This window comes from Haliaeetus albicilla, chromosome 27 (genome assembly GCF_947461875.1).
Source record: "Haliaeetus albicilla chromosome 27, bHalAlb1.1, whole genome shotgun sequence".
Classification (NCBI taxonomy): domain Eukaryota; kingdom Metazoa; phylum Chordata; class Aves; order Accipitriformes; family Accipitridae; genus Haliaeetus; species Haliaeetus albicilla.
The window spans coordinates 10,589,844-10,608,981 of NC_091509.1; the positions used below are offsets into that span (position 1 = coordinate 10,589,844).

At 54.8% G+C, this 19,138-nt stretch overlaps 1 protein-coding gene across 14 annotated transcripts in view; it reads right to left on the reverse strand.

The window, feature by feature from the left end:
- Positions 1 to 9,587, reverse strand: part of ABLIM3 (actin binding LIM protein family member 3) — a 56,931-nt gene extending 47,344 nt beyond the window's left edge. For 4 of the 14 annotated variants that reach the window (XM_069773081.1, XM_069773080.1, XM_069773069.1 and 1 more), the window contains exon 1: positions 9,109 to 9,582. In XM_069773081.1, the coding sequence (XP_069629182.1) occupies positions 9,109 to 9,121 (13 nt within the window). In that variant the 5' untranslated portion in view covers positions 9,122 to 9,582. Of the gene's footprint in view, positions 1 to 9,108 lie in introns of all 14 variants that reach the window. The other 10 variants (XM_069773068.1, XM_069773079.1, XM_069773078.1 and 7 more) reach the window with 4 other exon arrangements.
- Positions 9,588 to 19,138: the final 9,551 nt, after the last annotated feature.

The following is a 19,138-nucleotide window of genomic DNA, read 5'->3' on the forward strand; positions in this document are numbered from 1 at the left end:
CAGTCTGTCCCAAGAACTGAATCTGGTGACAGCCTGGATAGATAGCTAGGAGCAAGGTTTTCCTGATCAACCCTAACCTCCAGCCCAGCCCGGATGGATGGAGCAAATAAGCATTCAAGGACCACACAGGCACTGCACCAGCACCACAAAACCCACTTTTCTCTCCCCAAACTGGTTATTCCCTACAGAAGAGCTGCCTCCCCCTTCCCTCCCAAAGGTCTGGCCAGAGACCTGACACACATACCAAAGACACCCCATTGCCCTGGCCCATCCATGCCACCTGCACTCCAGCACAGCTTGGCAAGAGCTGAAGGCAGCTTGCTAAATCTTTATTGCAGGGGGAAGGCTCCCTGGTGCAAACTGTCTGGCTACCGCTGCCAGCGAGGTGCGGGCATGCTGACCCAGCCACCACAGGATGCCAGCCTCAGCGGCTGCCAGATGAAATTAGGCTGTGCATAACCTGAGAGGTGTCCTGCAGCGCGTTAATGCGATGACACGCTCCCCGTCACCAGCGGACCCGCGGGAGCCCTTTTGACCAAGTGTTGGGTGCATCTGCGACAGGCAGCAGGTCTCCAGGAGCCTGAACTTGGTCACATCACTCAGACGATGCTTGGGTAACGCGGCTATTTATAGCACGGAGGAGGTTAGAGGGAGCTCATCTTACCTTGCTCCACCTTCTTCATCCTCTGAGGACCAGGAGCTGATGCAGAAGGTGCCGATGCGGAGGTGGAAGCGGGGTGATGTGGAGGGACAGCCCAGGCCCCCTGGTACAGTGCAGGGCAGCCGAGGCGGAGGGAGGGAAGGAAGGCTTTGCAGGGACCAGCGCTGTGCCGTGATCTGAGCACAGACAAGAGGCTGTGTGAGCGCAGACGAGAGCCGGGAAAGCCTGTACTCTATCACACTCTGAGGACTGCTGTGATATGAGCAGAGAGAGGGAAAATCCGGAGCAGAGCTGCCTGCTCGGATGGCAGGAGAAGCCAGCGCCAAGCTGCACAGCACGCTGCCTGCCCAGACCTGGCTCCCACAGCCCTGCACAGACTGGGGCAACCTACCCCCTACCTGGGCTGCATTTCAGCTGGGTGCTGAGAGCAAGTAGGGTCTGCACCACCTCCAGAGGGGCTCTAGGACCTCTGCCTGCCCCAGCCCCCATTTCTTTGGGCCAGGCAAGGAGAGCCTTTCCATGCCTTTGTTGTACTCAGCACCTGACCGCTGATCTCCAGTTCGCAGGGCAAGCATGGACCACGGGGACCTGCTGTAGGTCCTTCCTGGCAGCCCAGAGACCTGTCTGCCTGTATAGTCACACACAGGCATCCCAGCTGATGCAGACCTTGCAGCCACACCAGCCTGCTGAGAAAGCCACTCACCGCCCCAGCTGGGCACCGCTGTGGCCAAGCCAGCCGGAGGTTATTTTACCCAGGAAGAGCACTCTGATTCAGTGCAGCAGGAGACAGGCAGGGCAGCCGCAGCTGACAGAGAAGGCCTGATCCAGCCCTGCCTCATGGCCAAGGCAAAGAAGCCTCTTCTTTTGGAGAGGGGCTGCTGGGGGGAGGCAGCTGCCCCTCTCACACAGCTCTGGGGCTTGGATGGGCTGCAGCTCCTGATGTGCAACAGAAATGGGTTTCCACACAGAGCTTCCTTCCCTCCTCCTCCTCCTCTAAAGCTTTTAGCAGGGAAAAGTCCTTGACCAGGGGGTGAAACACAGCTGCCTTGCGCCAGCCATCCTGCCAGGACCCTCCCTGCCACTGCTGAAAATCCAGGCTGGGGAGCAGCTGCAACTGGGAGATCCCCACCACAGCACCCAACATGTCCCAGCAAGTGCTGCTGAGCCAGGGAACAACTCACTCGGTCCCCCAGCTGCTTTAAAAATAGCTCCCTTCACAAGCAAGCACCCCTGGGCTGGGCAGTCCTCCCAGGGACACCTCTGTGCAAAGGGGTCCCCAGGGCTGGTAAGGAGATGGATGCCAGGAGAAAAGCAGCAAGATCTTCAGGGTCAGCTAGTACAAAATACAGATGCTGGGAAGGACAGGCAGGGCCTTGCAACATGCTTTCACAAGCAAGATGCTACAAGCGTGTTTGTGAGGGGTGCTGTACTGCAGAGCCTGGCATGGGCACTTCAGAGCTCACGTTTTGAGTCCTCGTCTAGGTTATGCTTGTCTCATCCAGCAGCAGACTGCAGCCTGGCTGCCTGTATCTGAGAAGCAGTCACATAATTCCCTACTGTGAGAATAGGTCAAACCCTGAAACTTAAATTCAGATTGCAATGGACTCAAGTTGGGCTGAGGAGGGGCTCTGAGGCTGGCATCGCACCAGAAAAGCCTTCCTTGTCCCACAGCAGTGTAGTGCTCTCCAAAATGTGCCACTTGCTGGCTTCCGTTCTTTCTTGGCAACAGGAGGGCTTCAAACCCTCAAGCACATGCTCCCCTCTTACACTGTCCTGTTCCTTACAGACACCCCCCCCCCCCCCCAAGGACTTTCCCAGTTGTCCAAGTCTCAGAAACAAGATGATTCAAAATAGAAGTGGAGTAAAATGTCCATGAACAGAAAAACAAGTGATGCTTGGGGCTCAGAGGGCTTTGCCAGCGTAGAAAGGGTAAGAAGAAAGGAAGATCAGACAGGCTGCATAAGGAAGCCATAGTACCAGCTCCTTTTTCTTCCAGATCTCCACCCCAGGCAGCAGAGAAGGCACACCAACTCCCAGGCCAGAGATTACAGCTGATACTGAAAAAGCATTCAGAAGACTATACCCAAACTGAAAAATGCCTGTATAAACTATGGCCTACCAAAAACCTGAGCCACCATCAGATAAATGGTAACTGTGCACCCGAGTTTGCTGCCATGCTAGATCACTTTGGTCCTGTTAAGCTTCAGACAGCCCTTTTCTAGAAAGCAAGGCATGTCCATCAGGGCTCTGCATCAGTGCATTCAAGCTCTTCTACTTCCCCAGTGATTTATTGAGCCTACAGACTCAAGGGGCAGAGATGCTGGGCACAGGAGGACTTGGGACAGCCTAGGTATCCTCCAAGGAAGAATCACCTTCCCTGCTGCAGGCTGCCAGTTACCCTGCCATGCTTGCCCTGAGCTGCTCACTAACAAACTTCCTGGGCCTGAAACATCTGGACTTGGGCTCTGCTTTCCCTGTGGCTACTGTGGTCACTCCCAGTCCCCTTTCATCCCGCAACGCTCTCTCCTTCCACCATCACTCGCCACCTGAGTCCTTGCCATCACCAGTCTACCCCCAGGATGCTTTCTGGAGGTGCTGCAGTGCTCACAACTGAGAGACACTGATGTATTTAGTCTAAAAATATTTAATTAGATGTTCCAACCACTTCATTATGGCACCGTCATGATAGGACTGCAGGGTCTGGCAGGAACTTGGTGGGTTTGCCTTCACAGCTTTGCAGAGATCAAAGGCAGCACCACACTGACTCCTTGCTGATAACAGGACAGTCTGTCATTAGTCCAGCCTGCTGGCATCACAAATACAGTTATCTGGCTAAACCGATTGTCACTTTGTCATTAGAAAACTTGCTATTTATTTTATAAGAGCATGGTAGGCCTTTGAAATAATTCAATTGCTTCAATTGACTTTGCAGCATGCACTTCATTGGCCTGCAGGGCCACTTTCCATGGCTTCTGCTCTTCAAAGGGCAAGCTGCCAAGAAAGATGGTTTGCAGGAGAGCCTGAACACAGCTTGGTGAGAGGACGAGTCCATCCACCAGCCTGAGGACAGAGAAAAGCTGCCCAGGCTCTGAATTTTCTGGCACCAAAGTGAATGCAACGGATGATTGTCCCTTTGCTAGGCTGCCCAGGGGAAGAGAGGGGACAATTCCTATCAAGTTGTTTGTGGCAGCAGAGTCAGGCTTGGGTGTTGAGGACCACGATGTGGGTGGGGACCCTGGAGTTCCCCTTGGTGCCCAAATTCTGCAAAATGCAGTGCTGGAGCCCTCCTTGGAAAAGCATGGATGCTACATAATGTTCATGGCTGGGTCTAGAGAGAACACAGTAGGAAGGAAGCTCTTCATCTCTTGCAAGACTCTGTCTTGCATCTGTGTCCCTTCTTTCTTCTCTGTCCCACCTGCACCCATACCTTGAACTCTGAGTCTACTCCAGCCCTTCTGAAAGCTCTCCTCCTTCTACAAGCCTCCTCCATGGTAACCTGCCAGAGAAGGAAGAGCTCAGCTTGGAGACCTGCCTCTTTCCCCACTGCATGTGAAAAGCCTGTCCAGCAGCTCTTGGGGGAGCAGGGGTGATGGGTGTGAAGGCTTATCCAGAGCCAGAGCCCACCTCACCGAGCACCCAGGGACTAGGCAGCAGCACCACTGCTCTAGTCAGCATCTCACTCTGCTGGGTCCTCCCTCATGGGACTGCACTTTGTCCCCAGTTCACTGCATGCCTGTGGCAGCCTCTCCAGCATTGCAAAGATGAAATGGGAACCAGTGTCGACCAGGAACCACGAGTGCTACAACTGAAAAGGCTCATCTGTACCATAGCCCTCCATGCCCAGTGTCACCCCCACAAGAACTAGAGCCTCCCCACAGGGAAGACGCTAACACCGCTCATCACACTGACAGGCTGATCCCTTCAGGTTCACTGCACTTCTGAACACAGGAGAAACACCATGTCCTTCTCAGCAGGTCCTACCCCACTGGGTGGGGAGACCTGGTGAATCACCCTGCCTGATGAGCTGTACAGAGCAGAGCTGGAGCTCCCAGAGATGTGCAGCACCATGTGATTTCTCTTTAATTACACAGGGACTTAATAGAGTTTGCTAGTAAACACCTTGTAACCACATGTGCCTAGAGATTACTGGGTAATTATGCTTAGTGGATCACCATGTAACAGGGAGCATGATTTAGGAAAGACAAAAATAACCAAGCAAACATGCTGCATTCATCAGTATCTGTCATGAAGCCTTCCTGCCCAAATGCTTAACTGGCCAGCCTTTCCTCATGTCTCCTTTCTCAGCTTTCTGAGACTAGGGGAGCCTCCAAGCAGGAATTTGAGAGGTGCCAGGGGTTGGGATGGTCTGGGGAAACTTTCCACTTCACATACCAAGCCCTCTGCAAGAGCTCTGTGTGCTGCGATAGGCTGTCAGCTGCTCAGAGGAGAGGATGGGGGATAGATGGTACTGGTGTCGTTCCCCCCCCCCCCCCCCCCCCCAATTAACTTGCCGTGGGGATAGATTCTGGTGTCCCTCTTCAGGGTGCATGATGGAGACAGGAATCTGGAAGATCCCTAGTTTGTGAACCAATTTCAATCACCCATTGCAATGCTGATCCAGACCCTGCCAAACCTGGTTTGATTTGGGAGTTCACTGGGGTTTCACCTCCCCCAGGAGTTGCGCGTCTTTGCTCAGACCAGCGTGGCCCATAACAATGAGGGGCACCTTGCTCCTGACAAGACCAGTGCCAAGGCTTCCAGCAGCCCCTCTCCCACCCCAACAGAACTGGACTGAAAGAGACCACGTGCAAATGCCATCACCCACGGGTCCCACCAGGGTAACCCCTACTCACAGACTGTGCTCACTGCGTGGACCTGCAGCACCCAAACCTGATGGCTACCTTCAAAGCAGCAGAAGGGATTATTCACACTCCTTTCAGAGAGTCTTAAATCCCTGGGGCAGTTGACAACTTCAACTCTTTGCCTTTTAATGAGCACAAACACAGCATTGGTCACGTTAAAAATCCCTGCACCAGGCCAGTTTCCAAGGCAGAGGTTGAGCGCAGAATGTAAGAGATTAATGGCTGATTTAAAGGGATGTTCTCTTGGGCAACAGTTTGTACTACAGGATCCAGGTTCAATGGAAGTGCAGAGCAGCACCAATAGATCCATTTATGAATGTATGAATCCATTTGCAACCAATTAGCAGTGCTAACCAGAATGGGAGGTATAAATAGTGTAGCTAGTGTAAATATCAACACTGTGCCCTCCAAATGCTTGCTGCACACCTGGTGAGCCCAGGAGGAGAGGCTGCCTTCCCAGCCAGCACAACCCTTGCACCCTCAGGGCCATCTGGTCTGCTCTGCAGCCCCAGGATATGAGTTTACACCCAACATCACAGGCCTTTTCTTCTTCCCCTTAAAAGCAAGGTCTCCATATGGCTTTGCCTTCCCTGTATCATGGGAGAGATGACAACATGGGGCCTCCAAACCTGGGACCCATACCGAGGTGAAAAGCAAACCCCTGTCCCCTCAACAAGGGCAGGCAAGACTCCTGTGTGCTGTGCATGAAGCATCTTCAGAGATACACCTGTACAGTGCAGCAAATCCTGCAGAGCTTCCTGGAGGCCTCACAGATAGTTTTGCACAACAGCATGGCTTAAGGCCAGCCAGGGCCCACAGTCTCGGGTTTCCTGCCTCAGATCAGCTTCAGACAGGATAGAAGCATTATCAAAATGCACCAAGTAAAAGGGAAAGGAGTGGTGGGAATCACAGATCAGACGGTGGCATTTTATCCTCAGCTGAGGATTGACCTCATTGACCTGCCAGCCCCCAAATTCTGGTTCTGCAGCCACAGGTACACTTGTATGTCATCACTCCATGCACAATTTGGCTTCATCATCCATCTTCCTCTTCCTGTGTCTCCCTCTTTCCTCATATCTGCACAGGTAGGGTCCTGTGCACCAGGGGAGAGACCAAACTAGGGAGGCTGGAGTGCAGTTGAGCCTGCTGGCTGGGCTCACCGCATCTAAGCCCTCAGTCACTACAGGGGCTGGGGGAAACAAAAAGCAGCACAGCAGCAGAGCTGGCCATGCCCAAGAGGCAGAGCTGCGAGCAGGGCTGGGAAGAGTCCAACCAACAAGTGGCACCGAGTTCCCCAAGCCATTGGCAGCTAGCAAAGAGCTGCAAAAGCCATTGCAGGACACCGCCAAGTAGCATCAGTGGGGTGAAATAGAGATGAAACAGAGCGCACCGACACAAGACTCCTGGGCTCCTTTTTTGCCTTCCAGGCACATGGACCCGAGGGATACAGGCTGGATAAGGATGCGCAGAGCTCAGCAAGGCAGCAGCGAGAGGGGAGAGACAGCTTTTGGCAATATTCACACCAGTCACAGAACATGCTGGTAGAAGAGATGGCCCTGCACCCCATGCCTTCCTCACAGAACCAGCTAGTAGAGGATCATGCCATTGCTAAGAATGGACACGAGCCAGCATTTGGGTATGGGAAGCCCTGCTTTGAGCTCCTCAGCTACTGGGAAAGAGTCTGGAAGCCTAACAGGGCACAGCCCACTGCCTTGCAGGGTTTGCACAGCCTTTGTACCAGGTGTGGTCCCAAAGGGACCATAAGTAATCAACCCACAGCACAGGAAGTGATTAGCAGATGTTACAAAGTTCCCAAACCTTTACTAAAACATGGCTACTTAGAAAGACATAATGGCAATATTTAGGCAAAGATTGCAAAGCCATCCAAAAGGCTGGGCAAGAGCCATGGTGGCAGCCTACTGCTGGCAAATCCAGAAGCTGAGGCACAGCTGAGTGATGTGCCCAAGGTCACAGAGCAAGGCAGTGGCAGAAAGAGGAACACCTCCCAAGAGACTCCTAGCTCTGCACGCGCTGCCTGCCTGGTGCCCTGCTCCCATGAGTCATGTCAGAGCCACAGGCAGGCAGCACATTTGGGTTCAGTGGAACCTCTCTCTATGTGGGGGAGGACGACCCAGTAAAGGAGTTTTGCAGCACAGTCAGATAGCTGTAACACACCAGTGCCATGAACAGCCCTTATCACTATTAGCAGCCAAGCTGGCTAATGAAGAGCTGGAAAGGAATCCCAAAAGGAACCAACACACATTTGTCAAAATTGGCTTAGAGAAACCTTAATGGTCCCACCTGACCACCATGGTCACTGACCCCAGCTAGCACTGTGTGCCATCCTAGCCCTCCGCACTGGACCCAAGCTCCTCACCCAGAGAGACACAGGGAGGACCCTTTGTTATCAGGCATCCAGCAGGCTCAGAAAGAATCAGTCCCTATTGTTTCCTACCTGGGCACTGCCAGCCCCGCTCCCCCAGGAGGGGGACTAGCTCCTGTCCCAGGTGTGGCTGGTGCAGAGGGCACCTGGAAAGTTTTCTCACCTCTGACACAGCCCAACAGAGCTGGAATCACCTGTTCTGTTGCCTTGCAGCATGCCAAGGCATTTTTCACAGTGTTTTGCTTGGGAACCACCCCAAGCCCTTGGATTGAGAAACCTCAACACACCAATGCAATGGAGAAGTCACTGCTCTGTCGCTTTCTGCCTGGGGGAGTCCTCCTTTCCTCACATAGCCTCTAGGACCCAGAGGAGGGAGGGCACCTTCCTTGGGGAGGTTATCCCAGGAGAAAGACCCTCAGGTGGCCATCAGCATCAACTCCTTTGGCTGGGGACTCACTGCTTTTAAAGGACTAGATCAAAGCTGTGCTAGTAAGGTGGGTACAGCTGTCACATATCACATCAGTGAGGAATAAGAAATTGATTGTGACTTGATCAAACCTGATCAATCTTTCCAGACTTTACAACAAGGACACGAAACCAGAAGTAACCAGACTAGTACCGGGTGCCATTTCTCATCTTGTGCAGCACATTTCCAAGCTCTGCTTCTTTAGCAATTCATACATAGTGCATGAGTGCCTCTGTCCTTGTCTCACACACACAATAGAAACACCCACATCCCCAACTGCAGAAGGTACGTGTTTTTCAGTATTGCACCTGTGTTTTGCTCAGATGCCTGGTTTCTGTGTCTCTCCTTACTGTGCTCCTCCTCCCCATCGACTGTTCCCCCTATGTCCATTTATACGTAGGCAGTGGCATCAGCAAGTGAGCCTGCTGCCTGTCAGAGTGCTCCTGGCTCCCTCTCACCATGTTGCATATCGACATTTTAGTCCATGATCTGCCCTCCAAACCCCAGAAATACAAGCCAAGAAAAGTACTCAGCGGAGATAAGCACCTATGAAAGAAGGGCCAGCAAAGCCAGGCCCTGTCAGAAAGCAAAAGGCAGGCAGGAAAATAAAAAAAAAAAATCCATCCCATTGGGCTTGTCAACCCTGTTGTGACATTTTCTTTCCAATTCCTCCCAGCCAGCTCAGTGCAATACCAGCCCCATTCCCCCAGCAAAGGCAAGGGAAAGCCGTACTTACTGCTAGTGCTCATCTTGCCGGTCCTCCTCCGTCCTTCTCATTCAACAAAGGGGGCAAAGATGCTCTTTAATTCCTCTTTCTCTTCCGCCGCCCGCGTCAGCGGGAGGAGGTTGCCTCTCTCCTTCCTAGGAGAAATATTTCTCTGCGATCCGCCGGCTAACGCATCCCAAGGCAGCTCCGCGACCCAGCACGCCTATCCCGCCGGCTCTCGCTCCCGAGCTGCCGGACGGCAAGGTCAAGGGTGTCGGCGGCCGGGAGGGGGCGAGGCGGGAAGGGGGACGGCCCAGGGGAAGGGTCCCGGCGGAGCCGCCGCCGCGTCCCGGTCGAGGCGCTGCCATGCACTGCGGAGCGCGGCCGCGGCCGCCGCTCTTATAGCGGGGTGTGGAGCCGCGGCCGGGGGGACGCGCAGCGCCGCGCAGCGCCGCGCCTCTCCCCGCCCCGCCCCGGCGGCTCAGCCCGCGGACGGCCGCGCCGGGCGGGGCAGCGCGGAGCGGCGCGGAGGGCAGCGCGGGGGGCAGCGCCGAGGGGGGGGCAGCGCCGGGGGGCGGCGGCGGCGGCCCGGCCCGGCCCGGCCCGGCCCGGCCCCGGGGGGGCGGCTGCGGGACGCGCCGCCTCGGCACCGCCGCCATCTGCTGGGCACCGCCTGCCCGCTGCCCTGCCTGCAGTCCTGCCTCCGCTCCGGCCCTGCCTGCAGTCCTGCCTGCAATCCTGCCCGCCGGCCGGCCCTGCCCGCTGCGCTACCCTGCCCTTCCTCGCCGCCCTGTCTTCGGTCTTGCGCGCTCGCCCTGCCCGGTGACCTGCTCGCCGCCCTGCCGTCAGCCCTGCCTGCAGCTCCCGGGGTCTCCAGGCTGGTCCCTCCTTGCCACGGAGCTCCCACCCAGCCCTGGCTGAGACCGGCTGCCGGTCCCGCACCGCTCACTCCCTGTCCCAGGACGGGGCGGGGGGGCATACCATTTATGCAGAAAAATCAGATCGCCTCTAGCGCCGAGGTTGCCCTCCAGCAGCCGTCCAGCCTGGCCACCCCCGCCTGTCCTGGCAGTGCCACGCGAGGCAGCCCCGGGTGCCCGTCCCACGCCGGGAGCGGGGAGGGGGCTGTGGGTGTCTGCGGGGCACCCGGCTGCAGGACGGAGAGGGGCTCTTCCCTCAGCAAACAGCAAGGAGCCTTCTCTGCTTGGCAGCACGTCAGGGTTCCCTGGAAGGGCTTCAAAGCCATTAGCTCCCTGTTTTGTTTGTGAGATGCTATCCGTCAGGATAAAACCTTCCCCAGCGGAGCTGCTCCCAGGGTGCGAGCGGAGCGGGGCTGTGCCTGCCCTGCCTGCGGAGCCCCCGAGAAGCTGCGCTGCGATTCAGAGGCGAGCTACGATCTTGCCACTAATGAAAGGGGTTTTTCATGCAGCGTGACAGGCTCCACATCTCTCCCGCTCCTGGGGCTGGAGTGCCGCCCGGAGAGGGCCTTTTGCTTTCCCTTTCTCTTGCTGGTTTGTTTGCGGCAGCAGATGTTTGCGGTGACATGACAAGACAGGTAGCAGGTCGTGTGAGCTACGCCTGTGCTGCCAGTAAGGCAACCAGCTCGCTGCAAGCCCTGCTGCCTGTCCCCTTCGGCTCTGTCCCCTCCCCAGAGGTGGCGGGTGGGTGGGAAGAGTGGGACCAGCAGCAGGGCTGAGGGTCCGGGGGTCCCTGCAGGGCTGGGGGGAACAGGCAAGGGGAAAGCAGTACTGCTGATTCAGCACGGCTCGGGCTGACACGTGGCGCAGATTTGGGGCCCTCGGTGAAGCTTCCCTGTGCCTGACAAGTGCCCGGAGTGTCCCCTTGTCCAGAGAAGAGCGCAGGGCCCCGTCGCAGAGATGCTCACGCCTATCGTATCAATAACGTCCATTCGGGGAGTCAATAAAGCAGATACGATGTGAGCTGGTCCCCACGGTTCAGCGAGCTAATTAAGCTTCTTCCACTGACCTGGTTTCCAAATCTTGTTAACTTGCTGCCTTCAGAACAACTTGAAATTTCCAGCAGAGACAGACTGGGATTGAAGAGGGCTGCGCGGGAGGACAGGGTGCTTTGGCAGAGCTCAGGGGGCACCGGCTCAGAACCTCTTCCCCTTCGTCCCCTCCCAGCGCCGCGGCTCTGCCACCGGTAAGGGGCAGTGGGTGCCACCAGCGGGGCAGGCCGGCAGGGCGTCGGGTCCCCCCCACCATGGATTTTTGGCACTTGTGAGCTGACGGCAGGGAGCTCAAATTCCTGCCACCCCCCCACCTTGGCCAGTGGCTCCTGCGCAGGGACCTGGCCCCAGCTGGGCTGCAGCAGGGGCCCGTGGTGCAGGGCACTGGTTGGAGCCCCTCACCATCAGCACTGTCCCAGGGTGTTTTGGAATAAAAGGGTGCTAGGGATGCCTGAGACAAGAAGTCAGAAATGAGGAAATGTCAGGATGTTAACGCAGCCTCCTTTCATCCCTTTGTGTCTGTGCATTGCAACACAGTCTTTCACAGCAATTATTAGATGCGTATTTTTCCCATAAGGCGCCTGCCTCATTCAGTACCCAGCATGTACCGCGTAGCTCACGCTGCGCAGAGGATGCTGTTGCCTGCAGGACCCTGCATCGTTCAGTGAAAAGGGACATAGTGGTGATGGGGGTAAGAGGATGGAAGAGAAAAAGGTGCTAATTTAATTTAATTTTACTGACTATTTCCCTGGACACTGGGTTTCTTATCCCTGCCTCCATGCCCTTGTGAGATACTGAGAGAGTCACCTGAACCAAACTTTCCCCACCCAGTTGATAATTGTGTTTCTTCTTTCCCTCATGCCCAACTCAAACACCGGCTGGCTGATCACTGGGAGAGCTGGAAGTTGCTGACTGCATGTGGAATCACTGGAAGCTAGGCTCAAAATGTATCTTCTGCTATACTAACACCAGGAACTCAGAGAAATCAGGGTCACTGCCTCTCCCACCGGTGGCTTGGGTAGCCACCACCCATGTGTTTCTGCGTGAGGCTGCACTCAGCTGCTGTCCCTGGGAAGGGATGTTGGTCCCCAGGGCTGGAGGGGGAGCCCCTGTCCCGCTGCCGCAGAGCAGGGTGCCTGGGGAAAGCCCTGGGGAAGGGGATCCCTCCTCACTCCTACGTGACTTGGGGACCAGGTGAGGAATGGAGAGGGGAATGCAAGGGACATATCAGATAGCAGGTCCCAAGGCCAGGAGAGACAGGGTTATGAGAGGTCAGACAGTTAAATGATCATGTAAGCATCTCTGTCCTCAAAGCACATGGGGGGATGGTTCATCAACAGCCGTAGCTCTGACATTTCTGGTTTACTTGAAGCCATAGCATCCCTTTCAGCCCACCTAGGTACAGACACATGCATACATACGTATTTGCAAGCACATACATACAGTCATATGGAACAGCTTTCAGAGGTCTCTCTGTAGGAGCCCCAGGCTTTCCATCCACTTTCTTTCCCCTTCAACTGGTAGTCATCTTGGTGAACAGCCTTCACGGCTGAATCACAGTTGCAGGAGGAGTGGAAATGCCTTGGCCAGAGATCCCAGCTGCAGCCCTTGCTCCAGGGTGCCGTAGCACAAATGTATCTGTCTGTCCCAGAGGCACCAGCTGGCCAAACATGTCCCTGCCAGCCCAAGCTCCCGGCAGACCTGCCTGCACGTGCGCTGGCAGCAAAAAGCTCTCCTTTCTCAGCAAGAAGATTTAAGGCCAAACAACGGCAGCGAGATGCCCGTGGGGACCCCAGCACGGCGCAGCCCGACGCCTCGCGCGAAGCACTGGGCAGGCTGCACAGAAGCAGGACTCTGACTCATCGGAAGCTGGTGACATTTTCCAAAAAAAGCCTGTAAGTCCAGGGCTGTAATGCTCCCAAAAGGCAGCAGAGAAGCCTAAGGGGTCTGGAGACCCCATTATACCACAGCACATGGTCTGTGTCATGGGATGGAGGAAATTCTGCCTCACTGGGCAGTTCCCCACCCATTTTTCTCTTGTTCCCTGCCTCCCTATGAGGTGGGATCTGGCAGAGGTGAAGTGAGGAGTGGTCAGATGCTGCTGCCTGCTGCCCCAGTGCAAAGCCAGACTCGCTATTCTGGTGATGACAGAATTACTTTCAGATGATGTAGGTCAGAATTTTATTTTGGGAGTCCCTGGAAAACATAGCAACTGGGACCAGAGGCAATGAACTGGGCAGTGGGTGTTTTAAGAGGGGGCCCTGGGAGGCTATGATGGGACCTGACAGCACAGTTCGTGCCTCATCCAGCACAGGACCCCACTCCTTTCCTCAGTGACAGCAACCACCAAGTCATTCACCACGGGTTTGGCTTTCTTCCAGTTTACACAGCAGCACAACATCCCTTCCCAGCAATTCCCCGTGTCGGCAGGAGGAGTCACAGACAGGCAGAGGCAGATGTTCCCCAGGCTGCCTGCATTAAAGTGATAATCAAATGATAGATTATTTTCAAGCAAACTCACATTTTCAGTCATTAATTTTAGTGCTGTGCAAATAGTTTCAGCGAGAAAAAATACCCAGACAGTGAAGAATGGTTGTGAGCTGGATCTGCTCCAGGCCATGCTAGTGAGCACCATAGCCCATCTGTAACCTGCAGCCATCCTGCAAAGCCAGGAAGGGATACCTACGCCGTGCACAGGAGGAGCTACAGGTCCTCTGGCATTATCCATCTTACCATCACAGGTGCCGAGTCCCTAGGTCAAGTGCAATAAATGTTCCCCAATGAGAAGCAGATGAGTGAAAACAAGTGCTGCAGAAGCTCTAGAGTGAGACTTGTCTGCATGTTGGGAGTGCTGGGCCTTCACCTCCCCTCCTGAAAGATCAGGGCACCGGGAGAAGACTGGTGCTGCATGATCTGCCTAAGGAAGGGGTGGTGGCAAAGGCTTCAGAGCATTGGAAACCAGTGTTTGTCCTAAAACCTGCAAGAGTCTTTCACTCTCTTGCCCTCCAGGAGAGCTAATGTCCCTGCGCAGACCTCTGCCGCCGCAGCATGCCGCAAAAGCCAAAGAGCACGCTGTTGTGTCACGCAGCAAGGCTGGGGCTCCCAGGCAATATCAGGGCTTATTGCCTGAGGTCAGGCATCTCGGGGCTGCTTCGTTTCCCCTTCTGCATGTGTAGCTGAGTAGCTGATGCTCGTGCGGTCCCTGCTCCCGGCCCCGCTGCAGGGCCAGCGAGGACCCACTGGGGACAGCTGCCCCGCAAAGCCCAGCTGGCGGTTCCTGCCAAGCAGCATCAGCAAAGCAATGCAAAGGCAGATTTATACCAGCCACAGCTCTGGCCCCCAAGGTACCTGACCTGCTTTCCCATTGCCAACTATGTTTCAACCCATTAAAGGTCATCGGAAGTTGGGTTTATTTTTAGTTTTCCCTTTTAAGTTGCCCTGAAGCAGCAAGGACTGATGGAAGGAAGAAACATCCTCCCTCCCATCAGCCGTTAGGTCAGGATCCCGAGATGTTGTTAATGGACAGCCTTGCCTATCACGAGCCACTTGTGAGAAGCCCAGCCCTTGGACCTCTCCGCTTGTGGAAGCTGGCTGGCACACCCCCCATCTTCCCAGAGCTCCTTGGGGAGCACCACCTTCTCAGAAAGAGCAATTTAGCTTTGGCAAATGCTGCTTCTTTCTCATTGCTGGAGTGGTGTTATCACGATAACTTGTTTTTCCTTTTGTTCCTCATATTGTTTCATGGGGAAACTGAGAATCAGGGTGATGCTGGGAGAATCTGGGGGACCTTCGGGCTGGAGCATGGCACTCCTCACTCGGGGGGCTGGCGGCAAAGCTCAGACCAGGTCTCCGGACCATGCTGCCCGTACAGTTCAGAAGGAGACCAAACAATGTAATTAAGAAAAGATAATTTATTTTTACACTTCTAAGCATACGAAATACTGCAGAATGGCTAGCCTTGGGTAAGCAGCGGGTTATCTCTTTTCTAGGAAATCATGCATTTTTTCCCCCCCGGTCTAAAAACGGAATGCAGACACTTAAAATAAATTCCCAGAGAACAAAACTGAGAAAACACAACGGGATTTGAATCAAAGTGTTTGGATTAATTAGTTTAAACTGAAAGCTTTCATTCTGATTTCAGCCTTGGCTTTATGTACAAAAAATTAAAGCAGCAAAGCTCTGTAAGTTGAAAAATCAAAATGTTCCACCCTGAAAATATCAAAATGAGATGCTTAGCCTCACTGAGCTGCTTTGTTGCTTTCTAAAAGGAAATGGCATCAAGACCAACACCTTTACAAGCAGCTTGGATCATTAAGAGCTTCAAAAAAACCTAGATCAGCATAAGCAATTAATATCTTAATCAGTTGTTCTCTTTTTCTTTTCTAGAGGAAAGTCTAAAAATATTGATTTTTTTTCCGAATTATCAACATATTTCTTTAAATACGTTCCCTTTACTGTATGGTTAAGCTTGAGCTTGAGCTGTGTGAATTAGATGGAGTGGTTCATACAAATCATGTCTTTGCTCAGGCTCCATGGCGAGCACTGCTCGTATCAACACTTGCTGGGCTGGCGGTGGGGAAAGCAGCACTGGATTTGCTTTTTGGTGCTGTATGTGTGGGAGATGGCTATTCAGCCCCTTGCAACTCATATCATGGATGTTGGAAGGAAAAGTAATGTGGAGGTTGGGATTTTATACATTTGTAGTCTAAAGATGACCAAAATGCATTTTCGTGACCATTTTCCTACTGTGGGTGAAATTGAAAAATGAAAAATTGGAGATCTGGGGGGTTGTGCTCACTTTGTCATTTTTAGTTCTCCTTCCTCGTCCTGTTCATTTCTGTTTCAATGGCAAAATAGGAACAGGGCAAAAGCAGAGGACAATAATAAAGGAAAAGAGAGACTAGAAGGGAGAAATATAGGGAAATTGAGAAGTTAAAATGAAATATTTAGAAAGTTTGATTTTCCTTTGGAAACCTCTCCAAGGAGAACAACTTGGATGTTTTGAGCAGGTTTTGCTTCTGACTTTCAGTCAGCTCTATGCAATGCAGCACCTGAACAATCTTGGCTGCACATCCCAGGCGGGATTTGCCCGGCGTGTTACCTGACCTGTAGCGTCTTTAACACAGAGGCAATAAAATCACCGCTGGAAATGAGTGCGGCTTCACTGACTGCTCGTTAGCGCGGTGCGCAGAGGCTGGCTTTTGCAAGTCAGCAGCCGGCGGTTCCCAGCTGTGTGCTCGCAGCAGTCCTTTGCGGATGGACTCCAGAGAGTCATCTTCTCCAGAGACATCCTCCGGACCCGCCTGGTCACGCTCGTGTGCCCCGCTGAGCCCGACGTTGCTGCTTGGGATGCCGGTCCCCTATTTCGGAGCCTTCCCTCGTTTTTCTCCTTGCAAGCCCCGTTCCGCAGTCCCACAGCGCTTGCCCCATCCCGGGGTTATTTCCCCACGCCGTGGTGCAGGTGCTGGTGCCCGGGGGCTGTGGGCAGCAGGGCTGGGGCCTGGCCCCAAACCCGTTTTGGCAAGGCTTGGACAGCGTGGGGAGCCGGACTCTGGTGGCGCGGTAGCTGCTGCCATCTAATGGCTCTGGCAATTAATATGCAAGAAGCGGAGAGTCCGGCTGCACCGTGCACCGCCGCCGGCGTGGGAGCTATGAGCTCTCCCGTGGGGTTGCTGGGGGGCACACGGAGGTGGAAAAGCAGCATGATGTCCCGTAAGGTGACAGTGGGCACTGAGGGGAAGGCAGAGGTCCGGCGTTCCTGTTTCAAGATCCTTAGAGGTGATGCTTGCTGGTCCCAGCAGCTCTGCCCTTCCTGGGGGAGGTCGAATGCAGCATCACACCCTGCCGCCTGCAAACTCATGGAAATAGCAGGATTTCCATGCTGAAGGTCTGCGTCCCAAACTCACCTCGGGAGATGCGCTGGGAGTCTCCCAGCAGACAAGAGCATCCCTCAGCCGATCGGCCCTTTTGCGGCGGGGAGCTGGGCAATGCCGCAAGTCCCAGGCGGGGCTGTGCTCCCAACACCAGCTGTGCCCAGTGCTGGAGGTCCCTGGATGGCAGACTCCCAGCCTGCCAGATGGGGACCCCCAGTACCGTCTGCAACTCCAGCTCAGATTGCCCTCTCTTGGACACGTAGCCCTGATGCAATGGCTTTCTGAGCATCTTTGCAAAGAAAGGCACAGTTCCACCTTTTTCCATTTTATTGGATGGGAATAGCACAGCCTCTGGGCTTAGCAACAGCTCCCCAACACAGAGGGGACACATCAGAGAGACCTTCCTCTGCTGTCCCCAGCACAGCCTGATAGCCAGCGGCTACCTGGGGCCACAGGAAAACCTGTCCAGCACATACAAGGTCACAGAGCAAAAGCTGTGACAGCTGCTTGCACATAGCTGTGTTCAGCCAGTGCTTTCCCTGTGTCCCTCTGGCCGGTGAGCAGCCACCTCACGTGGGCTAGCAGGTCCAGGTCCAGAGAGGTGGGCAAGGCAGGAGGCATTCCTGTCAGATCCTGCCTGAGTTCACCACCCCAACATAGGCTGCAGGCATTTATCTGTACCCCAGGTCCTGCCTGGCCATATTTAGGGAGGTGTCAGTGCCCCTCAGAGGCTGGCAGCTGTCTACAAGCTACCTGCCATCGATTCTCCTGCATTATTGATAGGGTTAAGGCCATCTAATGTTCTGGCCAGTGCTGGGCAGAGATACTTCCAGCCTGGGAGAAGAGCAGGGATAAAAGGCCAAGGAGAGAAGCTGTGACTGGATGGGGCAGCAGGAAGGGTGGAGCTGGGGGACCTCTGTGCAGCAGCTCTTCCATCAGTCAAGAGAGATCAGGTGGCCAAGAGACACTTTTTGTCACCTGGGGACCCTCTTCTGCTGTGGAGATGGGGTAGATCTGGCTGCCAGCTGTGAGTCTGTTCTTGTGGGGCTGATTCCTGGGGTGGGTGGCCGTCTTGGCTGGGTGCACAGCACGGCCAGGCTTCACAGCAGTGGGAGAGCTGAGAAAGCGGTGTTGGGGGTGAGAGGGGGCACAATGGCTCCAGGGGAGGCACTGGTTAGAGGGGTGGTGGGAAGGGCTCCTCTTCTGCAGGTGACATGGAGAGCAGCCCCTGCTCCATCCCAGGAGAGTCAGGGGTCTGGGACTGGGCTGCCTGGGGATGTGAGACAAGCTGAGAACGTCAGAAGCTCATGACACTCAGAAGCTCATGACACATCTCCTGGTGTCCCCCTGTGCTCTCCACTGGGCGCAGGCGTCCTTGCACAGGACGGAGTCGCTGTGCGGCAGAGAGCCTGGCACCTCACCCCTCATCCCTGCAACCTTGTCGTAGTGCAGGCAGGAGAGACCTGACAGGAGTCAGAGGGAGCTGGGAGGAGTAACCTGAGGGTGCGCGGTGGTTTCATGAGCTGTTAGCTCAGATCTTGCAGAGGACATGAGGTCTGAGCTACCTATGCGACCTTGGAAGAAGCTGTTCTAGAGGCAGAAAGAGGTTTTCCCTGAGAGTCCTGTGCCTAAAAACTGCTGTGATGTCTGATGCTGTGGCTGTCCCCGCTGCAACCATTGCCAAAGCAGTGGCGGTGCTGGAAGGTGCTGTAGCTCTGCCTGTGCCTGGGCGAGGGTGCCTGAGCAAGGCAGCGTGCTGGAGCAGTGACTGCTGTGGGCAGGATGGCTGAGGAAGGGATGCAATGGTCAAATGGGCTCAAAAAGGCCTTGAGAGGCAGCCTCATGGGGCTGTATGCTTGCAAATGCTATTCCTTGCTGCTTTCCTAAACCTTATCATTAAGCTCTCTATAGCGAAACCGGTGCCTCTGAGACACCTGCACATGGAGTATTACAGTGGGGCTTTCCCTGACACCTCCAAGCCTTCCTGCAAGCTGAACTGGAAAAAAACCAAGATGTTTGCACAGGGGTGAACTAGAAGGCTCCTTTCGGCAACAGTGCCAGGCAGGGGCTGTAGCGATCTTCAAACCCTGGAGCTCAGCTGGCTGGCTCTGGTCCTTCCTTCTTCCTTCCCATGCCTTATCTGTGGCCTCCACTTCCCTGGCTCTGTCTCCATACAGTCTGGAGGCTCCCCTGGGCGGTGACGCCGCACCGCTGCCTTTGA